This window comes from Alexandromys fortis, unplaced genomic scaffold (genome assembly GCF_014885135.2).
Source record: "Alexandromys fortis isolate MF-2015 unplaced genomic scaffold, M_Fortis_MF-2015_v1.1 scaffold_8_9099976_23576923, whole genome shotgun sequence".
NCBI classification, from domain to species: Eukaryota; Metazoa; Chordata; class Mammalia; order Rodentia; family Cricetidae; genus Alexandromys; species Alexandromys fortis.
The window spans coordinates 11,460,290-11,486,592 of NW_026067899.1; the positions used below are offsets into that span (position 1 = coordinate 11,460,290).

General features: G+C 46.1%; 1 protein-coding gene across 1 annotated transcript in view; it reads right to left on the bottom strand.

The window, feature by feature from the left end:
* Tanc1 (tetratricopeptide repeat, ankyrin repeat and coiled-coil containing 1) overlaps nt 1-26,303 on the bottom strand; it is a 227,565-nt gene that overhangs the window by 81,003 nt on the left and 120,259 nt on the right. Inside the window, exon 5 of the mRNA XM_050121991.1 lies at nt 4,114-4,218. Within this exon, the coding sequence (XP_049977948.1) occupies nt 4,114-4,218 (105 nt within the window). The remainder of the gene's footprint in view (nt 1-4,113; nt 4,219-26,303) is intronic.

Sequence of the window (26,303 nt, forward strand, 5' to 3'; positions counted from 1 at the left end):
AGCAAAAACATGGCTACCTAAGAGCGAGGAAGCAACCCTCCTCACATAAGACATCTGCAAGCCCCCTGATTATTTTTTACCTTCCCGAGCTCAAAAAAACTGTACGGAAAAACAATCTATCTCTGCTGTTTATAAACTACCTGGTTTGTATTATTCTTGACACTGCAGCCTAGCTGGACTACCAGTTGAATCATAATGCACCGTGCATCAATTAAGCCTTTCCCGTGCTCAGCATCTCTGCCTTCATCACGGTTTGTATTCATCCCCATCCCCACTCTGAATTAATCAGTCGCATCACACACAGGTCTTTAATCCCCTACTAGACACTAAAGCTCAGTGAAGAGAGGACCCCCCCATACATACTTGATAACTCATCTCAAACAGCACCTAGCACGGGGCTTTCACAGCTTATGAAACATTTATTTACTGAAGAAGCAAAAGGAAGAGCTCCTCTACGGCCATTCTCCCTTCCTTTGGACACGTATTAGGCGTGTCCGCTTCGACACGCCAACAAAATCTCAACCAGCCAATAGAAGGTGCATGGCCATCTGAGAAGACAGAAAATTAAAGACAAAGCAGGCTTGGGGTTAACGCTCAGAACAGGCAGGAGGATACAAACAGGAAACAGTGACATTTAATTTCTAAAACTGGGTAGGGAATAGACACATGCCATTATTCTTTAGATCTCCTTTCTTCACTACATCATTTTGAACGTATGCAAAAGTAATTAAAGAAATAAAGGAGCCAATAAAATATTTCCATTCATGTTCATCGAAGAAGATACCCTCGGCCCCAGAGGGTAGTTTTTTGCTTAATGAAGCTGCTGCTCCATGCATGCTATTTTACTCTTGTTTTGTCTTAGTTTTCAAAACAAACGGCCTGCTGCAATAAAGGTCTTTCTCTTTAGCTCATGCTGGCCTACAACTCACTATGTAGAACAGATTTGGCCTTAAACATGTGCCTCTCCTCCTCCTCCCTCAGAGTGCTGAAATCACAGCCATGTCCTAACCACACCATCCAGTATGTGCGTTACTTTTCCTTGCAAACCAACCTGCTAGGGGGAGAAAAAGTTTCATCATATGCTGAGATTGATCTTCGCTGAGCAATGACTCAGTAGATCAAGAAGTTTCTTACCCCTCCCTATCCAAGCATGCTTTGCTAATGATACAGTACGGCAAACCTAAACATGGTTGTTCCCAATTCAAACAAATAAAGTTATTTATTGCAATTTAACCACTCTCTGAAGGTAGAGGCACTGTTTAAGAGGAAATACACCAAGTTAATGCCAGGATGCTGATTTCTACGAAGGGCCTGTTCTATGTGGTGCCCAGGTTGAGAGGATCGCTTGGCAGAGGGAAAAGGGGAGAATTTGCTTTGTTTTCTTGATCCATTAAGTCTGTTTTTGCCAGTGTATAAAATTCATGTTTCGAACATATTTCAAAATACTAATAAGTATAGTATGTCTTCTTAACAGATGTTTACAGGTTTGTGTAAACTTGAAAAATGAACTCTTTGCTTATTAAAAAAGAAAACTGTTCAACTGGTTGAACCTACTACCCAGATGGCTAAGTTAATAAACAAATTGTATGTGCCCACTGGTTCTATTTTATTTTGATTTAAATTCCAAACAAGTGAGCAAAGAACCAAGAATTAATGGGATTATGTGGTCACCAAAACAAAACAAGGCAGCCTAGGAGAGGCTAGCTCAAACCTTTGGAATAAATGGACACTGTACAAGTCTACGAGAAATTTCAAAGGCATCTCAGGAGGCGCTGTGCTCAGACTCTTAGGCTATGGAATACTGCCATGTGACTACTGACTGCAGCTGGAGGGTCACAGGGACATAAATACAACTGCCCAAAGGAAGCATGGGAGCAAGAACGTCAGACTTTCCAATGGAACTTGAGTCACGGAGCTGATACTAAACTCTGGAAATCAGAGCTTGCCCATCATGAGAAGCTTGGCTTATTACTCAGCTTAGTTGGCTCTACTTAGCATAAGCTTTAGGTTCAATGATCTAGACATAACACTTACACTTTGATATGGCTGTCTTAATTAACTCCATTGAAACTTAAAAGATTCCATAAAGATTACAAAACACACCACCCTTTGCTAACTGTCTAATTCAATTTTGTCATACAACTGCCTCATCGCCAGGCAACAGAGTAACTGGAGCTTATGCCACACCATGGTTACACTGACGTATGACCGGGTACCCAGAAATATGAACCATACTCCCATCTCACACCTACAAAAGCGAACACATCTTATTTCTTAGAATTAGCCCATTGTAATTAATGTCTCAGGTCCTTCATTTGCAATCTATGCAGGCTGTGATGTTGGTCCTAATGTGGTCCAATGCAGATGAATCAGAGAGCTAGTATCTTAGGAATAAGCACACGTGCAACTTCTGGCCATTCTAGTAAGACCAATGGCTACTCTTGAGTTTAGCTTAGCCCATGATCAAGTATGCCCTTGCCAGGAAATCTGCCTCAAGCCAAAGGAGAAAACTTGGCAATGAGAATTACATGTCACCTCTTTTCTTAGTCCAACAATAATCCTAAATCTGTGCCCCTGTCTCACAGGAGAAGAACCCAGCACAGAACACCATGAATCCCCACGTTATCCAGCCAGGACTATGAGGATTTTGGTATCTGGAGATCAGGGTGGCAGAATTAATCTGAATGGAGCAGAGAGCTGGTAAATTTGATTACCAGCATTCACCTTCAAAAGAGTATTCTTCTTTCCTCTTTGACACATAGAAGAAAAATGAAGGGGATAAAAAAAGGGGCTCCCGCCATATGTCACACTCCATTTAGTCCAAAGCAGGACCCCAAAATGGCAGTGCTGGTGACAAGTCCTAAACAGAAGGATTTTATTGAGTAAACAGAGGCCTAAAGGAGGGTTTCTGCTTACCAGATCCTCCTTTATTAGCCCAAAGGGGCAAAGGCATCTAATTCCCAGTCAACTGAACATCCAGTAGCAACTCAAAGACCCCACCCTGCTACTGTGATATAAAATCTGCTTATCATTTTGCTCTTCTCTCTGCTCCCAACCCAGATATAGCCTGGGCAGTCTGCTCCCCAATAAACCTTTCTACCCAGGAAGAGGTCAGTTCGGTGGTTTCACAGAGCCCTCATTTACAGTCTCTTGTATCAGTTGACGGCTCTCTAACCTACCTGGCAACTACCACAGATTCACACCTATACACACACAGCCTTGCCCTCCTTCTCACAATCACCAATGTGAGCCCCTTCTACTACACAAATGGTACTCCATAGTGGAAATCTGGATGAGGCTCCTCCTCTCCATGGTGAGCATCTTCCACAGTGCTAGAAGCTATGAGAAGCTTGGGTTCACAGAGGACAAAGCAGGCTTGTACCACTCAGTCTTACTCTCTGTCCTCTGCAGGGAAGCGGACTATATGTTCAGAATGTTTTGTGGGCAAATGGAATCCCAGGAAAGAACACATAAATTCTTGAGTTGATTAAAAATAAGCAAACTATTAATGCATTTATTAAAAGCTACAGGCACATAGCATATGCTATACTTACATTTTGAATTATAAGTGGTTGTAGGAACGTGATACAAATGACTTTATGGCAAAAAAAACTGGCTTCAATCAGTTTGGATTTTTTTTTTTTTTTTTTTGGTCTCTAATCTAATCACCCTCTAAAGAAAATCACAGATGTTTAACTTTTTAAGCCTCCCAAAGTCACCACGGGCTCTTAAACTATCTAGTGGAAGTCTCAGATTCTCAGCCAAAACCTGCTCTTGAATATTCTGAAGGGGTAATGTGTTTATAAAAAAACCAAAGTCAACTGGCTGGCTTTTCACGCCTCCCAAAGACAGGAAGGTCAGAATTCAGACAACACAAGACCCAACCCTTAAGCAACGCAAATACACCCAACTCAACTATTCCTGTCCCTTGTCAACAATCTCAAGAATTCACAGTAGCCAAACTAATCTCTGTCAACTGCCCAAAGGGAAAAAAACCTCCCAGAAACATTTAGTTCAGTGAAGCCTTCTTGCAAGGGAACTCAGGTTTCCCTCAGAAATGGAGAATGTGACTATGCAGTCTTTAGGGAAAGATCATGGAAAACATTGTCTTACCGTTGTCACCGGGCTCTGAGGGCTTGGACCCTTCTCTGAACGGGACCATAACTGTATCTCCAGGCACCCTGGGGCTCTCCACATACTTGGGCTTCCTGACGGGACCTGCAGTGGGAAACACCGAGTACAGCTAATTTTTTCCAAGTGCAAACAGAGCTTCAGAACATACAGTTTGTGTCTTTACCAGGACACAACCACGCCTAAAGGAAGGCTGACCCTTCCCTCCTTGGAACGCAAGCGCGCACACACACACACACACACACACACACACACACACACACACACACAGTCAGTTCAGAGCAGACACAAGAACGTCCAGGCTGATCTGCCAGGGTGAGCTCCATTTGGAGACCGCAAACGCTGATGGAAAGAAACCAAAGCTGTTCCCCTCGGCTGCAGTTCCACGGTTGTTTGTTCTGTGTGTCACACAGGTGACTCTGACATGCTCAGACCTAGACAGCGGTAGGAAACCATTTTCCTCTCACTGGGATACGGATGGCCTGGTTCCTTGGCATCTCTAAGTCAAGAGTTGGCGAATTACAAACAGCTGGCCCCTGGTATCAACACACGGAGCAGCCACCGAACGTAGGCCTCTTATCAGGCTGACGATGCATGGTAACTGCATGGAGCACAAGCATGGCTGCTTTCCTGGCAGCTGCAGCAGCTGCCCTCAGGCGGGCGTGGCCAACAGTCTGCCCGGATTTGGGGACACAAGATACAGACAGAGAGTTCTATTTCCCTCCCCCAACCACAACTTATCAGGAAAATCTGGAATTTTCAGTTTATTTTTGAGTCAGGGTTTCGCTATGTCAATCGGGCTGACCTAGAACTGACATCCATCCTTCTGCCTCTTCCTCGGGCCGCGATCACAGGCGGGTACCACCATACCCCTGGGATTCTTTATAATTTTACCATTTTGTTCGTTTTGCTTTGTTTTTCCTCCTGAGAAAGCTCTTGGAAGTCTTAAAGAGACTGAATGGAACCTTCATTCCCCGCTGCTGGGGACAAAGGTGCAGTCACCACTGGAAAACCGTCCAGCAGCTGCTCGAAGAGGTCAGCAGAGCTGTCACGTGGTCCAGCAGCCCTCCACACCCGCCCTAATGCGTCCACACAGAAACCAGTGCACGGTGTTATTCCCAAAGGGCCATCAGCCGAGGAAGCGGAAAACCCAGGAAATGGGAGAAGAGAAGGGACGGAGCAGCCACTCCTGCTGCGACAAGAATGGACTTTAAAGATACCACGCCACATGACAGAAGCCAGTCGTAACGTGTAACTTCCAGTATAGGGGAAACCAAAGATTTGAATGGTTGCCAGGGTTGAAGATAGGCGGCTTGTAGGGGATTCCTTGGAGAATAACAAATTTCTAATATTAGACTTGCACAATCCTTCATAACTCCTTGGGAGCACACTAAAAACTAAAGCATTGTACATGTTTGGATAGGTGAATTGCTTGGTCTGTGAACTAGATCTGAAGTGACTTGAGAAGCAAAAATAATGCCTCTTTGTACCTTCAAAGTATCACCTTCCATCTTGGTCCCGACTCACCTGTTTGACCTTCGGCAGTCAGCACACGGTCACAGAGAAAGGTAGGAGGGGAGAGGGTGGACAGTGTTCCAGGTATGCTACAACACCTGGCCTCTCACCCGCCTGGGCCACTACCCTGACCAGGCGTATGCCCCCACAGTAAGCAGGTTGATCTAGGCAGACCGTGAACATCCTCCTGCCTCTACATCTAATATGTCCGAAAGAACGTGTTCAAAGCATGGCTTACGGTGAGAGATGCTGCCATCTAAAGGTTGGACTGTAAAAGCATCTACGTGCCTTGAAAAAAAAAATAATCCGATTCCCAGCGGGTGGTAATGACTGCATCTTAAACAGGCCGTGCTATTAAAGAAGCCTCTTTTCAGAAAAGGATGCTGTTTCAAACTTTAGAAAACATGATTACAAATGACTAATGAAGTATTTAAATACATGGCTGTTTTAATAATTTATTTAACTGTCAGAATCTTTTAATGTCAAAAAACATTACAGGAATGGGGAAATACGTTCACAGTCTAAGTGGGGGCCGTGGCCTAAACAACAACACCCACATTTTATCTAATGCATCTATACATCCACATTTAAGATACGTAAAATACGTAAGAGGGAAAACAGAAAGGCTAAAGCATTCACCAGGAAGAACAGGAAAAGCAAGGTGGTCAGAACAGGAGAAAGAAACAGAACATGAAAGCTGAGAGCTACACATGCTTTCCATTGTCCCAGATCCCTACCGCAAAGCGGAGCCCTGGCATCTTGTCTCTTAACAGTTTATGGACAGAGGCAGCAAAGCCTTTATTGTAACTGACGATGTGGAGCTGTTACAGCCTCAGCCTTACTCACTGCTCCGGATACATCTGCCCTTCTCGCCAGAACTCGGAGTGTAACAGCAGCAAATCCAGGGATCTAGTTCCAAAGTACTTACCCAACATCCCCTCAAAACCACCCTCTCAACACTCCGGTGCTTTCGTAAGATGTGGATTATTTCACAGGGATAGGAAGAGGGATTGTGAATGGTAGGAACAAGGAGTCTTGTGTCACTCAGAGCCCCCAGAAGACAACCACGCCCACCTGTCTAAACCATCTGCAATGAATGGGGGGCCTGGAGCAGCAGCCCTGACATCTTAACTACTCCAGAAGTAGTTAACTACTTCTGCCGGGTAGCAGGTTCAAGGCCAATCCAGGTGACAGAGAAACTTCCTGGACAGCCTGGTTAACGGAGTGAGACTATCTGAACACACAGTAACGAGAGCTCCAGGGACACAGTTGACTAGGAGAGCAACGTCTACCACACACACAGCCCTAGGTTCAATCCCGCCTTAGAAGTCTCTCTTACAAGTTCAAAATTGCCAACCTGGAGGGGTTGGGATGTTAAGAGCAGACTCTGAACAAATCTGCACAAATCTAGGTTCAATCACTGTACCCCTCCTTCCTGTTCTCCCCTTTATTCCAATCTCAGTATGTCCCAGAGTTAAGAGACAAACAAGCAAAGCTCTTACAATGGGGGCAAAAATCCATGAGGGCACAAATCAGAGCCACATGGTTCTCAGGCATAAACAGCAATCCAGTGAAGTAAATAAAACCTGTACCTCCCGCCCTAGAAACCAGGGGACAAAAGCACGTTGTTCACCACTTTTAGGTCAGGAAACTGAAGCTCAAGTAAACCCCATGGTTAGCTCCAAACAGAACAGGAATTCACACAGCCGTGTGCACAGTACTGCAGCCCATGGATTGAGCCACCACTAGGAATTCTAGATTAGGCCTTCAGCTCTCAACAGGGCCAGAGCACTGGAATGAATCCGTGCAGGTAGCAAAGCTTTTATTCATCCCGCGTGTCTCTGATCTCCCCTAACTTTTACTGGCAGCAGAAATATTAAAGTGGATATAAACAACTGTTCTCCAGCATGACCCTTTTATTTAAATTGCTTTTCACGAACAGCTGAACCGCGGATGCTGTAAAACAAGATACATTTATAGGCAGAGAGGTTTTATTCCTGCCCCGATGGATCGTTAGAGAATTCGCGCACGCTTTCCACCAAGCAAAGCAGAAGACTCATTCGCCCCCTCTCCCTCGGCAGCTCCATTAAAGTCGCAATAAAGGGACTAAGCAGGGAGAGCTGGGGAAAGGAGACAGCCACAGGTGAAAAGCAAACTTCTGAAACAGGGACGAGGACTCCCAGGGAGCAGAGGACCAAGCAGAACAGTTAAGGGTCATGGAGCTTCAGAGTCAGTCCAGTCAGAGAGCAGGGGCCAGGTGAGGGCAACCCTGCAGGGTGGAAAAAAAGGCCTCTTCCCAAGCCAGGAATATTCCCTCCTTAATCCTGGCAGCTGAGTTTATTTCTCCAGGAAGGATGGATTCAAAGCCCCTGACAACGGGAGTGTTAAAATGAAAAAGCAGGGTTAACGGTGTTATGTGTCCACTGAGGGGCTCAAGAGACAGACAGCCCCTACCCTCTACATGACTGTGGGAAGATTGACAGCCACACTTGTACACACAGCAGGGTAGGATGCAGAGGGGACCTCTCTGGGGAAGCTCAGACCTACCAAGAACCACAGCTGGCAAACCCCTGGTCACGACATTGTGGCACAGCCAGGCCTCCCATACAACGTTCAACAGTGCTTCAGTACGTTATAGTCATGCACAGAGTCGGGGATCCCCAGACGGACCCTATCAACGAAAGGCTACCCACTTGACTGTAACAGTGTTATTTATAAAAGAACTAAGGAACGCGGGAGGAACACCCCCGAGAGAAAAACAGCATTGCATCCAACAAGGGTGCACAGTGATGAGGAACATTCAGTCTGGGGTGCGTCAGCCAAGCAGGCTGCAGCTGCAACGGAGGACAACCAGGACAACCGAGGCCACACCAGTGACATCACCCTACTGTGGTCTTCCTCCTGAATGACCACCTACTAAACCACAGTGACAATGACCTCAGCACCATCCATGCTAAAAGTCACTCCGTATACAGCAGTCACATAACTTATGGATTCAGGTCAAGACTGAAAAGTCCAATCCCTCAAGCCCCCTCACTCATGGGAAATTACTGCCTAACTTCTGCTTAAAACAAAACACTGCGCATCCCCCAGGCACTGACTACTTGAAAGGAAAACAACTTCCCTCCTTACACAAAGAAGAGCAGAAGATTGGAAAGTAGCTGTCCAAAGAGAATGACACTTCTGGGTTTCAAAGCAAGAGCTCCGGAAAATAAGACTCAGTTCTGAGTGTGAGCCAATGTTTCCTTGGCCAGATGCCTCGTCCTGGACACTCCTGAGTGTTGGTCCCTGGTGGCCAAGCAGCTGTCCCACTTTTAGTGGGGTGGTCTTGCTACATTGTGGTCAGAGGTATCAGACCATGCTTCAGTAGCAAAAGGGAGGCCTATAAAGACTACCAGTGACCCACCCTTCTTGTAGGTTAGTGGAGGTCCTACAGCTATATACTAGCCAGGTCCAGACTAAGAATCTCAATCAATCAATCAATCAATCAATCAATCAATCAATCTCTCTCTCTCACACACACACACACACACACACTCACACACACACACACACACAATCTCTGTCTCTCTCTCACACACACACACACGACAGGGTCACAGTTAGCTCAGGCTAGCCCACACTACACAATTTACCCAGGCTGACCTCAAGCATACAAACCTCCAGCCTATGCCTATCAAGTGCTGGGATTAGTTATCTGTATGACATCTGGAGAGTGGGCTTTCCTTGATCCTATATTAAACTCATTCTGTATGACGTTCACTGTTTGTTTATTTATCTAGTTGTTTTTTATTTATTTATTTTGAATTTATTTATTTTGGATTTTCAGGACAGGCCTTCTCTGTGTAGGGCTGTCCTGGAACTCACTTTGTAGACCAGGCTGGTGTCAAACTCAGACATGGGTCTGCCTCTGCCTCCCAAGTGCAAGGATTCAAGGTGTGGGCCACCACTCCCAGGCCTGGCTTCTGTCTTTCTCTTTCCCTATTCCAATCCAGTTTCCCCAGCTCTATATGTACCATGTAATAAGGGAAAGGGCTCTCAGTCATAAAGGACCCTTAAAATCCGAGGGCACAAACAAACATAAACATGTCAGACAGAGGCTATGGTCATAGGTCACAAAGCTTCAGATACCAAGCAGCAGGAGCGCAATGGCTGCTGTCATCTTCTGTAGTCACAGGGAAGGATCTCGAAGATTCTGGTGCAGCCACAGCAGTTGCTCTATTCTGCCACTGGAAGGCACGGCCTTCTCCCCAGTCTAGTACTATGCCTTGGCTTAAGTCTCCAAATCCAGTTTTCCCAGCGGCCAGCTTTCCTGCTCTTTCTGACATGTTCATCACACAGCTATTCTGCTGCTTAGAAATGGCCATATAAGGAATGTTTTTAAAGAGGATGATAGAAATAACCCAAGCTGGGCTATATCTCCAGGCAGTGAAAAGGGGAGGGTGGAGGTTACTTCTCATCTCAGAGTGTTTCAACTAAAAATAAAACTCTCTCTCTCTCTCCCTCTATGTGTGTGTGTGTGCACATGTGAACATGTGTGTATACGTACATATGTCTGTGTCTCCCCGCGTGTATGTATGCATGCCTTTGCGTGTGTGTTTACAATATCTGGCTCGAAGCACACCTGCCCACTGCATTTAAGCCAGAGCAGTGGTACTGTCCACAGACACAGCCGAAGGACCAGAGACAGCGTCTTGGGAGGACGCATTCTGAGGAAAGGCAAAGCCAAATAATCCACCTAGTGGGCAAGTTCTGACAACAAAATTCTTTGTTTTAATAATTAAAGATACCTAACTTTCAAAAAATATCTGTTGGGGGCTAAGGGTGTTATAGAGACATCTCAGAAGTTAAGAACATGTGTTGCTCCTACAGAGGACCCAAGTTCAGTTCCCACCACCATACCGGGCAGGACACAACTGCCTACAACTATAGCTCCTGAGGGATTTAATGTTGCTGGCTTCTGAGAAGAATACACAGACACACACACACATGCACATGTACACACACACACACACACACACACACACACACACACAGGGTAGGGGATCTTTAAAACATGTCTTTTGAGTGCAGACAGATTTGATGGGCAATTTTTCCACCTGATTCATGTAACAAGCCACAGTCAAAACACAAGCACATAAAAATACTGTATGAAGTTACTTTCAAAAGCCAGGCAGTGGTGGCAAGTGCCTTTAATCCCAGAACTCAGGAGGCAGAGGGGTCTCTGAGTTCTAGACCAGTCTGGACTACAGAGTGAGTTACAGGACAGCCAGGGATACAGAGAGAAACCCCGTCTTGGGAAATAGGGATGGGGTGGGGAGGAATTACTTTCAAGTCATGTATGTATGGTTTATATAAATTTTCATATAATTTATATAAATATAAAATTTATGCTTAGGCTTAGATCCCATCCCTATGAAATACTATAAATACTCCAAACACTAAAATCTTCCAACTTCAAGGCTTTTCAGATTAGGTGTAGTAAACTGGTGTGAACCATTTATAAATAAACCTGACAGCTACCAACATTAGTTTCGTAAAGGGCCTAACCAACGAGCTGCTTCCTTCCTGGAAGGGTCATTTCCCAGTTTCAGGAGGAGACAGGGAAACAGCCAGTGGGGGGGGGGGTGGCTCTTTTATTCCCACAGCAGGAGATGATGGCTCCATTGTTTGAAGTAGCTGAACACAAAAGGCTAGAAGCAGGACCCTTGGAACCTTCTTTCCACGTGGGTTCTGGGAACTAAATTCCCAAGCGTGGTCCCCTACACTTGCCAGAGAGCACATTCTTGGCTGTGCCCCACAAGAGCAGTTCTGAGGTATCCATCCACGGAAACTTTCAAACCCACTGGTTTAGTCTAATAGGAATGCCTATCTGAGACCTTGCCCGCTTCCTGAGGAAGCTGACCATCAAACTGAAGGACAAGACAGACAGCTCCTGTGGCACAGGGCTGTCACTACAGGAAGCAGAGGCATCAGAAGCGGGAGAGGCACCTGATGAGCTGCACCCAAAGGTGAAGTGGGTGGTAGCACTCTGGAGAATTCGGGGGGTATAGGGGTGCAGAAGGTCTTGTCTTTCCACAGATATCAACTCCAATGCGAAGAGGGTTGTTTTCAAGTGAACTGTACTTAATTGCTAAAAAGCAGCACCTTCCCATAAGAGATTAAATTTGCAAATATTTCCTTAAGCTTTTATTTAATACAATGGCCACAGCACATCTAATCTCCCTCCCTCCTGTCAGACAGGAGACAAGAACCGGTGTCCAACTCCACCCAAAGGACCCGCTCCTCCCCTCCCCCCAAGAAGGTGCTCTGTTCCTCCTCCCTCACATCCAGGAAAGGGTCAGAGCAATCCTGCCACTCTCTGGGTCCTCACTGATAAGGCGGCTGTTATTTTTGATGGGCATGGACGCACACATACCACACTGCCCCTCCCCATCTACGGGAACCTTCAGATCCTACACCACAGAGAAACAGCCACATCCAAGACACACACATCTTATTCTTCAGCCTGGTCCTCAGGATCCTCAGCATCTCATTCGGTCAGACCCATCCCAACTCCACCTAACCTCTGGGTACTGACATCCAGGGAAGGAAAGTGCCTGAGAGATGTACACACTCTAACCACGTTCAGAGAGAAACGTCCATGAAGAACGGTTAAGTGGAAAGATTTTCAACTGCAATTAGATTAGAAAGAAGATTAATTATAGGTCTTAGTTATAATTTGGAAGCTGGGGGTGTATCTCAGTTGGCAAAGGGCCTGGGCAGCACACATAAAGACTTGGGTTCGATGCCCAGCACCACACAAAACAAGATTCCTGTAATCCTAGCACCTGGAAGGTAGAGGCAGGAGGCTAGAGTTCAAGGTCACCCTTGTCTGGGCTATGTAAAATCCTGTCTCAAACTTGTGAAGATGATGGTTAATAGTTAACAAACAAAGCCTTCTAAGCCTAACTGGATTACAGCGAGACCACCTGTACACCACTAACTCTTTCAACCACACAAAACAAGCAGCTGCTGAGGCTGCAGAGCATCAAGCTCCCATCCCAATGGGGAGACGACAAAATGTTTCAGGCCACTGGAAAATAGTTGAGACTTTCACACAAACGGATACATATGGAATGAGCTGGCCAAGTCCACTGCTAAGTCCTGACCCAGGAGACGGAAACAGGTTTATACAAAAGCCGGTGTGCACACAGTTAGAACAACTTGATTTATAATCACCACAAACTGCAAACTAGCCAAGTGTCTTCCAACTGGCAAACAGACAGTGACGTAACCATGTAGCTGCCTACTTCCGAAACATGTAGTAGAGGTTTACTGGTGTCTACTATAACATGGATGGATCTCAAGTGTACCCAGCCAAGAAGCTGGACTCAGAAGGACTGTATACTAAATGATTCCACACATCACATTCTGAAAAGGCAAAGTTCTAGGTCTGGAGAAAGACCACAGGTTGCTAGGGCTTCAGGGTGCAGCTGACTAGAATGGAGCAGTAGAAATATATATTGGGATGGACATACTGGGATGAAGGCACTGGTCTGCATCTTGATTGTGGTGGCATTGATGCAATTTCTATGCACTTGCTGAAGCTGAGGATCTGTGCTGAGAGATGCCCCATTTTTCTCTTCTGTTTCCTTGGGCAAGAGACATGGACATGCGTGCATCAGTGAAGCCGTCAGGCAATGCAGTGCTAGCAGCGTACGACAGACATAACGGTTCCCGGGGACACGTGCGTCATCCACTCCCTGGAACGTGCAGACACTCGATTTCTAGAGGTCTGCAGAGATTCGTGACTGGGATAAGGACCGTGAGGGGCACATCTGAGATCATCCAGACAGGTTCGAAATCCATGTGCCCTTGTAGAAGGGAGGAGGGCAATAAGACAGTAACACAGAGAAAAAGTTATGAGGTGAAACAGAAGTAGAGGGGGGAAGACAAGTGGACAAGGCGGAAACATCTAGAACCACCAGAAAGCAAGCGTCTCCCCGACAAGGACTCAGTCTACAGACTTCTGCCGGTGACTCAGAGATAAGCATCCACAACTGAAACCACCAAATGGTGATAACACGCCACTATAGCCCCAGGAAACACACACTCACTCTTCAGAACCAATGTGGGAGCTCTGCTCTGCCCACAACCCCTCCCCGCACGCCTCCCCCATGAGAGACAACTTCAAGTGACCAAGGTACCTCTGGGCCGTCTGCACTGTTAACATGAAAGGACGGTAGATAAATGTTTTGCTTCAACTATTAATGTGTTTGCACCAAATTTAGTCCTAAGAACCCACATTGTTTTGGCACTACGCTCACCTTTCTCGGGTTGAGCTTATTGACTGTCTTACAACCTAAGCCAAGTTCAGAATTAAATGAAGAGCAAAAAGAAACTCAAGGAATCAGCGTGATTGTGGTGTACTCAGGGATACGCTCGTCCCCTCTGTCAGAGCGAGAGAATATGTTTAGTAGCGAATTACTAGTCTTCGAAAAGGAATGCAATAAATGGAATAGCTGGGCAGCCTGCGGATCAAGCCTGAATTGTGTGATTCTCAGTCATAGACAGAATTCATGCTAAACAGGTTTTTAAATTAATAAAATAAGACTTAACGGTAAATTTAAAGGCTAGAATATACTGAAAAGCAATTTAAGATTATTTTGTAAGTCATATGTAATAAGATGTTGCTCTCAGAAATTAAAGGGTCTTCTTAAAAAACGGACTCTCAGCCTGGTAAGATCAAGCCTTCCTTTCAAAATATCAGTGTAAGGAAAGGGACTCTTTAAGTCACTGCTTGTCCTCCGTTTCTACCCAGGTGGCAAGGCATCATGCATCACTGCCCATGTCCTTGAAAGCTCCTCCAGGCCCCTTCCTGTGGTGTTGCTGTTGTTTAAACAAAGGAAGCACCCCGGTCTAAACCACCCTGCCACCCTGCGGTAAGGGAGGTCCAGGCGGATATTCTGAGAGCAGACGGTGGCTGTGTCAGACAAGCACACTTGATGATGAGGTCCCAGGGAGGCACTCACTCTCTTGCCTGAAGACAGCAGGCAGTGATGTGCTGGGCTGAGCCGTAAGTCACTCTAGAGTCCAAACAGCCTGCCTCATGCCATCCCCTGCAGTGACCCAGACCTCTGCCACGCCCTTGGCAGTGGGGCTGACCCTGTCAATGTTCTGGGTTCAAGAGAGAACAGAAAAAAAGATTTCCATGCTGAACACACCACAGCCCAGGTAGGTGCCTGTGGGATTATTAGCGGAAATGCTACAATAGATCTGACCTTCCTACGAAAGCTGACTGAGATCAGAACCAGGCTGAGAACACCTGACCTAACATCTATGCTTTTGAAAAACATGCAGAGGCCAGAGGAGGTCACTGGGTCCCTCAGAGTTGGAGCAGGGGTTAACAAGCATTTGCCAGACATGAGAGCTGGGATCCAAACTCAGGTGCTCGTGACTGAGCAGAAAGCACTGATAATCACTGAGCCATCTCGCCAGTCCAAGATGCTTTTTCTTCTAAGAACAACTATAATTGGCTACTTTAAAGTCTAAACTTGGTAATATGTAAAACCAAAGAAGAAGATTTGAATCCTTTGAAGAACAAATATTATTTTTCTTTTAAAAAAAAACTTGCTGCAGAACTTAGCAGAAATCGTCCCTGGAACATTCAGTATTGACCACAAGGTGGCGCTGCTTCAATGCCAGTCTCAGACAAAGGCTCTGCGATAACGTGCTTGCCAGAGAAGTTTCTTCACCATCGAGGCAAAAAGTGATTGCCAACCTAAGGAGTATAAAGTCCAAGATGCTTTTTCTTTAAGGTTTTAGGTGACACATGTATGCTTAAGGAATTAAATCTCAGAGGCAACGACTTCCGACCCATCTTACACCTAGCCTAACAGAACAACCGGATTCTGAACGATGCATGCCCATAGACAGTCTCACAGGGCACCAGCCATGCACCAAAGCAGGCGCAAAGGTCAGAGTATCCCAGTTACACAACTGACATCTGAAAGCCCCTGCACACGGGGATAAATGAATAGGGAAGACACAACTCTTAAGATCCAGAATAATCACCAAAGATTTACATAAACAACTCCACTGTCGGGAGCTTAGCGCCCACCCTTACCTGCGGGCTGTGTACAGTGACCACGCAGAGCACAAAGTGTGTTCCTTGTGTGGTTGATGGGAATGGGGAGGGAAGGAGACAGAGTAACTTCCATGGAGAAAGTGGACAGCCAAAACCTTGGCCAGATGATAAAGAGCAAATGAACAGAGGTAAATTACACCGCTGGTATGTACCTTCACCTCTGGAAGACGGAAAGAGCCATCCAGGATCTCTGCGTTCTGCCTGAAACTCCTAAATCCTGGCCAGTGGTGACAAAAACATCAGACACATCCCAACAGACAGGCAACCTACAAAATACCATACCCAAACCACCAGGGTCATCAAAACAGAGTCTGAGAAACTGTGACAGGCTCAAGCCTTTAATCCCAGCACTCAGGAGCCATAGGCAGGCAGCTCTCTAAGTTTAAGGTCAGCTGGTCTACAGGGTGAGTTCCAGGACAGCCAGGGCTGCACAGAGAGATACTGTCTTGAAAACCAAACGAAAAGGGGGGGGGGGGGGGGGGGGGGGGGGCGGGGGGGGGGGGGGGGGGGGAGGGACAGAGGAAAGGAACAAGGGAGGGAAGAAGAGAAAGAGAGAGAGGGGGGAGAAGACCCATCTGTAATGAGATCTGGCGCCCTCTTCTGGCGTGCGGGCATACATGGAGGCAGAATGTTGTATACATAATAAATAAATAAATAAATAAATAAATAAATAAATAAATAAATCTTTAAAAAAAGAAATCTATGGAGACATGACATCTGAATGTGATATGGCAATGTGAATCAGAGAAAGAGCATTAGTTGGGGAAAACCCACAAGTACAGACTTTAGCAAGTATCAATGTTGGCTCAATAATTATACAGACTGTAGCACACAATGCTGTGTTAACAATCGTGGAAAACTGGCCACTAGGATATATGGAACTTCTCTATGCTGCTCTTTGCAACTTCTCCATAAATCTAAAAATACTCCAAAACGTTCATGAAAATAAAATCAAAGTTCATCTATGGCTCAAATAGTACCTGACAGATACCATCCAGGCAGAAGCACCTTTCAGGTGGAGGTACCTGTGTCCTTGGAGTCCCACACACTTACTGTAGAGGACACAGGGGAAGTAGCAAAGCTCAGCTTCTTGCTGGTCACAGGAAGGGCAATGGCGGCAGTGTGGGGTACCACGTCATCTGTGCCAACTAGAACTCTTGATAATGACCAGGGCTAAGGCCACTGCCCTGAGTCACAGGTCAGTGAGGAAGAAATGAGCCAGGCTTTGAAATCAGAGGAGAATTCAGGTCCCGGCCATTTATCAGCTGGGTGTGTAACCACCAGGAGCTGTCGCCTGCAGTCCTGGAACTCCACCAACTGCACAATGGGCTGACACTTCTGTCTAGGATTACAAATGTGTCGCGTGTCTAGCACTGAATAAATTCTAACTCTCCATTTCTGAGGGGCAAAGGTTAGGGAAGGCAAGAGAAGGAGACCACCAAGTGCGTTCGTAAGCGCCTGCCAGATTACAGTCATGACCATCTATCTACATATTGTCTATGGTTGTCTTTGCCATGATGGCCAGATCCAATGGTTGCAACAGAGACCACGGTAGCCTAATGTAGTTCCCGGCTGACCACAGCAGAAGCTGGCCAATTCTGGTCAATAGTCCTATTTCCAAAAGCTAACAGACACTTTTCATTCTTTGTTACACTTGACCTTCAACATCCCGAATTACCTCCCTGCTCAAGACCAGAGATCTGAACCTGGGTTCCGAGCTCTGACACCCTCGCGCTCTGCACAAACAGGACTCCATAAAGATCCAAAGTCCGTGGCCTGCTAAGTCAAATCAGTGCACATGGTGGGGAATTCCACCAGCACTATACATGGGTTCCAACGGGACTCGCATTCCTTAGAACCTTAGGACCAACCATCACCTTGGAGTTCTTATTTTTAAAAAACTTAAGAGTACTGCCCACCTTGGAAATATCACAAAAACTGTATTGGGGGGGGGGGGTAATGTAAAGGTAAAAGGCACAACAACAAAATTTTTTTTCAAATCCAAATTCATCTAAAAAACGAAACTGGAGCCCTAGCAACTTTCCCAAACGGTTCTGCCAAGACACAGATCCCTGAGCTCTGAACCACTGGGCAGAGGCAGGGGCTGTGCCTCAATGGTGGCTCACTGATATCCCAGCTGCAATGTCAACATCGTGTGTGATAATAAAATGGCCCTGCCCAGAGCCACTGTCCCTATTCTACCCCCTCAAATTCTCAGGTGCAAATATGTCACCATAGGCGGAGTTTCTTTTTCCTAATGTTCTCTCAGATCAACCTCCACCTCGCTGTATTCTCCTGGCCCTGCAGAGAGCGAAGCTGCTGCGCTTCATACTAATCTCTGCCAGAGTCCCAACCAGCGGCAAGGAGAAAACCGGCCCTGCTCTAAACCACAAGTTCCTTTCATCCTTCAGTATAAAAACAGTCAAAGGATGTTACTGGCAAAACCAAATTAACAACAACAACAACAAACAGCCATTCTCATAGGTCACATCCACTCTGGCCGGGACTCACATTTCCACATGCCGCCTGACCAGCACGGGGGCTGTTCCATGGCCAGCTAGATGCCCCTTAGGAGCTCTGGTTTGCCATGGACCTCATTTATTAAGAATCCCTTCCAACAGCACGCACACAGGGAACCATCCCTGCCTCCCACCAAGAACCCTTCCTCCTTCCCATGAGGTCACAACACTACAGACACTGTGTCTTCACCACCACCAGGCTCCCTCACTAAACTGGGTGTTCCCAAGAGCTTAGGGCCAAGTGTTTATTTCCCTCTGTGTGTCCCTCATCCCGAGCCCAGCGCCCACACAGCTAACATTCAGAAAACCCACATGAAACAAATGTTTATGAAAGCTCACGGAGAGCGAAAGACAGACTCAAATAACTCGGAGTGCCTCTGAGGCCATTCGGAAAAACAAACATCACTGCCACAGAGCCACCTCCACCTCACAGCGTCCTCTTGTGAGGAAAAGGACGCTGGAGCAGCTGCTAAGGACTTCGGGAAAGCTGGAGCTGAAAGTGACCTTTGGGGCACTCCATATAAAGAAAGCCACAGTAAGTAAGAATCTGGGTGAAAGAAAAAAAAAAGGGATGCCAGCCACAAAGATAATGAAAAGACGCAAAAGCACGTGTAACGGTGGGATCCTCTTAAGCAGTCTGTCAAGTTCCCTCCTCGTTTCAGAGCAAATTCACGGGGCTCTGATGTTCACCTTCTGTCTATCACAGAAAATCCAAGGTGGCTCACAGCCTTCAGGAGACAAGTAAGAATTGTCTCCCCTTCCTCAAAAAGTAAACAGCTTGGTAAACCACCACAAAGTGAGAGAAGAAGAAATGGGGCTAGAGAGATGGCTCAGCAATTAAGAGCGCTTGCTGCTGTCCAAAGACAGGAGTTCGGGTCCCGGTTTCCAGGTTAGGCATTGAGCTGAAGTCTGTAACTCCAGCTCCAGGGCATCCAATGGCCTCTGCTGCTCTCTCCAGGCGCCCACACATATGTGTATCTCTGTGTGCACATATACACATTTAAAAAAAAAAATCTTACAAAAAAAGAGGGCACTGTAAAATCCCAAACCAATAAATATCAGTCCTCAGGAACTGGACTGGTTTTCTTGATGTGGCCCACCTGTATATCATTTCTCCTGGACAGAATCTTCTTGGGCTCAAGTAGCCTTCTGAGGCGCCCTAAGGTCGGTGCTCATGAAATGCTTCGCACGCGCTCCTCCAAGCTTGCTCGCTCGTGTTGCCACTGCTTCGCCTCCGCCACTTTCCATAAAAGCGGCCACAGGAATAAGAAGCAACAACTGTAAGGCACCGGGCTGGGAACAAGACATGCTACCGGAAATGAAAACCAATTCAGTAACCGGCAGCATCCTTTCTACAGAAGCTACGGACGCGTCAACTCGCTCCCAAAGCCATGGCCAGAATGTTGAGGACAAATCCACACTGAACAGGCCCATTGACATTTACAAACCAAAATCTAAATAGCAGTTGCGTTTTAGAAGTCCCTGCATTTCAATAGTATTGCTTTCTCCATTCTCCTGGTCAGAGATACAAAGTTTAAAAAAAAAAAATCAAAAAGGATGATCAACAAAGGCCAGAAAGGGCAAATTTTGGGGGTCTCAGAAGTTACAGCCACTTTGATATGACATCAGCAGCTCTTCTCTAGCGTGTCTAGGGGACGGCTCTTCATCAACAGCCTCTATAACTCTCCCATATATATGGTGGATGATTAATTATTATTTCTATATAAGAGACCAAGTATCGGGAGAGGCCAGTCTAGTAGGCTGCAAAGACATAGCACTACGAGCAACAAGGACTTGGGCCCGAACCCCAGGTCTGTCCTCCTGGATAGGACAAAGCCTGGGGATACTTTTTTATTAAGGCAGCAAGAGAAAAGCAGGGACAGTATATAAAAATTCATGTTCGCTTAATACAGACTGTACCTACTCACATTTCACAGATAACTTAAAATACCCATTTATCCCAAGTATCTCTTTAGGCGTGCACACAAGTGTTAATGTATACATGAACGTATACATATTCATTCATGTCTCAGAATGTATACATTTGGCTCTAACAAAAACTGTATCACTGGAAAAATATAAACTGTACAGAATGTTTTTAATATAAGAAATCCCTTACTGAGTTTTTACTAAAGAGTTTAGGGTCCACAGTCATTTTCTGATCGACACCAACGGGAGCTTCCCAGCACACAAGTGTTCTATCGAGAGGCCCCAGAAACTCTGTGCTGCCCAAAATAGCATTGTCCCTAGTACTTGCTGTATTGTCAAACAACACCCTCCAGTATCATGGTGGAGTCATAACTAGGGCACGATGACCTCATCTGCAGCCTACTGCACCTTCTCCATAAAGAAAAAGGGGACACATGGCCAACGATGGCAGTCTAACTGGCTGATCCCACAGTCGGGCTCTGCCACCACTGCCCTGTACACACGACAGCATTCTAATGTGCAAGCTACATGTTTCTGGTATGACACACGAGCTCTCCACGCCATCTGGTAGACATTCAAATAAACACTAATCTGTTTCAATGACAGAAAAAACAATGGCTGTATCATCCAGAGACTGTATGTTTGTGAGTGGCTTCTATGAGCATTGAAGTGATGCTCAAACGGAGATGAAGGTTTCCACTCAAGTGCTGACCTGATTGATGGCTTGCCTGGATTAAGGAACACCATGACTTTCTCCTATGCTCAGCTCCAAACGCCAGGCTACTGTCTGCCTGACTGCACTCCATTGCTTAGCGAGCAGATAGGGACCTCTGCGGAGTATGCAGCCACCACGATCTTCTTGAACACTGGCCTCTCTTTTCCATTGAGAGCATACGGGGAGTGTCATCAATGACCAAGGCAGGACATCACCGGGTACTTTCCTCTTTACCCACATTTCCCTTTTCTGCCGAGACCCATTGCTTCTGTAGGCCTTTCCGCTCCGATCCCCAGTTCCAAAAGCTGGCTTAGCTTCCCTCCCTGGACAATTACCCATACACAGCATTTTATTCGTGTCCCATGAGTCATGTGCAAAGCCAAGAGGAGATGAGTGACCCCAGCGGCTGGAGGTAGACCTGGAACTGGAGCCCGCTGGGCTGTTGCTTTCATGCCCTAGTCACAGGGAGCAAAGCCTTGCTGGAGGCAGAGCTGCACATCAAGATGACACAGGCAAGATGACACAAGAAAACACGCATCTGAGGGTGGAATCCCACTGGCGGGCATCTGGCTGAGGATGAAGGCTCAGGAGGACCAATTCTGTGGGAACACAGTGGTGGCCACTGAGTCAAATGAAGGAAGATGGGGATGGGCTCCACGGCACATGGTTCCCAAGGAAATCACGACCATCATACCCTGCACACATCAGCCTGCATCTAAGTTAAATGTGGCTGCCCTGTGGTATAGTTAGTTCAGGCTGCTATAATAAAAGTATCCCATACCGAGTAACTTAAACTATTTCTTTTATATAGTTTGCAAAGCAGAAAGTCCAAGATCAAAGAACTAACTAGAAACTGTCTTCTCACGTGGCTGTGGCAAAACCAGCTCTAGTCTCTTTTCCTAGTCATATAAGGACATATACTACTGCCATGGGGGTCTCTGCTCTCGCAAGCCCACCTATTTTTAATCAGCCCCACCCCCACCCCAGGCAATTTCCTAATGGCAGGCCATCAGGGTTGTTTAGTATTTCAACATGGACATGTAGGGAAACACATCCAAGATCACACCAGTGAAAGGCACCAGATTCCCACCTTGCTAATGAGGAAACACCTGACGGCTGCTCTGGCACACCCTGCTAGTCTGCTGGAAGACCCAAGTCTGGCCTGCCTGTGACGAGAGCAATTGGTGATAAACTGCACCCATGAGGTCCTCCCCACCTCAGCTGGGGAGACTACTCAACCCAAGCCGGAGCTTTCAGTGGGGAGTTATCCGCCCAGGGTTTTCCAGAGGTGACATGTTTACCAGCACTTGGCACCAGTGATCAGCAAGGAAGGCTTTTGGATGAAGGAAGCAATGAGAAACTCAACCTTCCACGAGGAAGCATGTCCTACGTTCTGTATCCCGGCATCTTCATATAAAGAAAGGACACAGGAGTGACGGGGCCTACTACTCTAAAGCAACAGCTACTCTCAGCAAGATTCCTGGGCTCAGCGCTTACTGCCCTAAACAATGGCGGTTATGGGACTGGGTATTTAGCTCGAAGGTAGAGCACCTGCCTAGCATGTTCAATGTTCTGGCTTCCATGTTCAGCACAAGGAAAAGGAAAGAAGAACCCCTGGGTGGTACTAGAGGATGTAGTTTAGTGGCAGTGTTTGCCAGGTATGTATGAAGCACTGTGTTCAAGTGCGGTGGGGACAAACACGTGCTGTGTCCATATTAAGCCACAATGACCTGTCATTAGGAAATAGGCTTTGGGAGGATCATTAAACATAGGTGGGCCTGGCCCAGCAGCGGTGGCACAAGCCTTTGATCCCAGCACTCAGAAGGCAGAGGCAGGTGGATCTCTATGAGATCAAGGCCAGCCTGGTCTACAAAGTGAGTTCCAGGACAGTCAGGGCTACACAGAGAAATCATGTCTCAAACAAAACAAAACAAAACAACAACAACAAAAAAATAGGTGGGCTTGTAAGGCTAAGCAATACCCCATGACAGTTTATGTGTCCTTATATAACAAGGGCAAGAGACTGGAGCTGGCTTTGCCAGAGCCATATGAGCAGACAATGAGAAGACATGCTCTTCTCCACAGTCCATTTCCTTAAAAAACAAACAAAAAAAAAAAACCCATTCTGAGTCACCTTCCTTTCCCAATTCCTGGCTCTGCACATCTCTGGCTACTCTGCCTTCAACACAGCCAGCCATTCCTACCCCCTACCAACATCCACGTTTCACAACCATTTTGAGGATTCAAGCCGAAGCCCAGCCCTCTCTGCCTAGCCCTACCTCACACTAACATTCATTAATGTCAGAGAGAGATGGGACCATTTCCGCCGGCCTCTGTGAATTCTGGGTTTCGCTGTGAATCAGCAATAACCAGAAAGATCCCCACTGTCCCCATCCCCGCCTATTTTCTTTGAGGCAAAGCATTCATTAGTGAGCAAGACTCTGGGCTAGTTCCAGACGCCATCTGACACAACCACGGGGTGCAGCTGACCCCGCTATACGTGTGACCGGCTAAAACCTCCAGCTGTCGTTAACTGCCGGCGAGCGGCAGGAAACAGGCAGCAAGCCTTGAGAAACCTAAGAAAACGAGAGTGCAACAGGGGCACGGGAAGTCAAGGGGGCTGCCAACAGACCCGCACTCGCGCACACGCACACACGCACACTGCTTTTGCTCACAGTGTACACGCAGCTGAAGGGGAAGCTGGACTTTAATTATAAAAAAGCATGTGGTCTCTGTAGACATGGCAAATAGCTATGTTCAAAGCTTTATGGCTGCAAGGTACCACTACTTTTAAACTGTTTATGTGTCCATTAGTATTTTCAACCAATCGCACATTGCTGGTAAATGCAGAATACCAAAATTCTCATGTCTGGGTCCCATCCCCACCCACCAGCATTAAGAATGTGACTAGATCCTGTTTTCAGGGCTCCTGCAGCACAAACAAGAACCAAAGACAAAAAACTTCTGTCCTGGAGGAATCCATGCAACCACTGTCAAGGCAGAGAGACGCAAGGCTTGGCCAAAGGAAATACCGTGTGTGGGGTTTGTTGCCTTCAGAGGCTACTCCTCCCTAGGGCAAAGGGAAGCTTCATGGAGTGGGATCAAAGCTGTACCTGAAGTCAGCTCCAAGACAGCCTGACCTAAGGCAAAACATAAAACAATGAGCAAAGCGGGGAGCGTAGCAAGGGCTGGTTTGATGAAGCAATGTCGGTCAACCAAAGACCAACCAAGGAGGAAAGAAGAGTCTTTTCAATAAACAGGTTAGGGGCAAGTGGTGTCCACATGGAAATGATGAATTTAGTCTACACTTCACACCATACATAGGTTACCCCAATGGCCCACAGATCCAAGTACTAGGAAGTGAAAATGACTCTTAGGAGAAAGAGCACGATGCTAGATTAGGTAATGGTCATAAAGCCATGACATCAAAAGGACAGAGACAAACAAAAAGATGGACAATAGAAAGCCTTTGCTGTTTCAAGTAAAACTATCATGATAGTGAAAAAGAAATCACAGAATGGAAGAATGCTTGCAAATGGAGTAAATAATCTGAATAATTTACATTCAGATTATTAAAAGTGCAATAAAGGGTCGGAAAGAAGGTTCAGTGGTTAAGAGCACTGACTGCTCTTCCAGAGGGCCCAGGTCAATTCCTAGCACCCACATAGACAGCTCACAACTGTCTGTAACTCCAGTTCCAGGCAACTGGACATCCATAGAAAAACACCAATGCATATAAAAGAAAAATAAATAAAATAAAAATTAAAATGCCATAAAATACAGGATACTAGTTTATCTGCACTAGGACAATGAGTCAGGAAGACAAACAGAGGGAGAGAGGCTGGCTGGGAAACTGAGTCTACTTCTGCTCCACCGGTGGGAGCACCAAGTGGTGCAGTCATTGCAGAAAATAAGTTAGCAATACAGCGAGGCATTTAACGTAGAACGACAGGTAAGACCCATGGGCACCAATACTACATATATAGGCAAGAACAAGCAAAAACATAAGTGCGCATCCAAGTTAAAATAAGAAAACGCAGCAGTACTCAAAGTGGAAACAACCAACTGCCCATAATGGATAGGCAAAGTGTGGTAGCTAGATACTGCAAAATTGTATTTGGTAACAAAACTGAATGAGGTCAATTCCGAGTACAAAGCATGTTCCAAAAACAGCAACAAAAATCACTCGCCAAACATCACAGTGTCTTATGACGCTAATTGTACAGAGTGCCCCCACAATGGTAATCTATAGAGATAGAAAATGGAGTCGTAGTTGCTTAGGGTTTGGGGGGGGGGGAGGATGAGGAGGAATGTAGAATGATTAGTAAGGAATGTAAGTTTGTTTGGGTTTGCTTTCTTAGGTGAGATTTTAAAAAGTTCTAAAACTGGACTTTAGCAATGCTTGCATTCATGTGAAAATGCCCTAAAACCCGCACTGGAAACTCTAAATAGCTGAATTACGTGGTATGCCATCAGATTTCAATAAATCTGTTTTTCAAAAACACAACCGGGTAAATTACAATGGAAAAACGTATCAATTTAACTTTAAAAAATTAGAAACTTCTGTGAGCCATAAAACACTATAACCTAATTAAGCGGAAAATGGACCAGACAGGGTTTTTTGGTAACATTCAAGACGGATAGCTTAAAACAAACAGTAAAACTGTGACTAAAAAACACTGATGGGACAGACGTGAAGGATCAGCCACATCCTCAACACTAACCAAGTATGTCCCAACCCAGCCATTCTACTCTACAGCCTAGCCAATGAAAGAATCACGCTCCTTTAGCTGTTAGGACAGGAATGCTCTTTCGCTGTTCTTCATCTAAACCCTTGCATGTCCAACTCTAGGGAAAACAGGTGAACGTGTGACTGTTGTTTGTGCACCAAAGGAGAGAGGAAACTGGGAGTGGTGGTGCGTGGGTGCATAGGAGGAGCTGAGGCAAGCCCGGGGGTCAGAGGTCATCCTGGGCTCCATAGGAGACCCTGGAAAAAGCCAACAAGAGACAAAAGTAATTGCCCATTAGGAGGGATGGAAGGACTAGACATCTAGTATATCCTCCCTACACACACACACACACACACACACACACACACACACACACTTTTTAAGGTCTCAGTATTTCCTGAACTGGCCTTAAGTAATCCTCCTGTCTCAAACTCCTAAGTAGCTGAAACCACAGATGTGTGTTACAATGTCTGGCAATTCGCATACTCCTGTGCACGCATAATTCTTTGTCAACTATTATCTCTAACATTAAAAATTAATAATAAATATATACATGCTTACTCTCATTAAAGAGGACTGACGCGCAGTAATCATATATTCTTCATCAACGGTTGACAACTTGTGATATATATCAC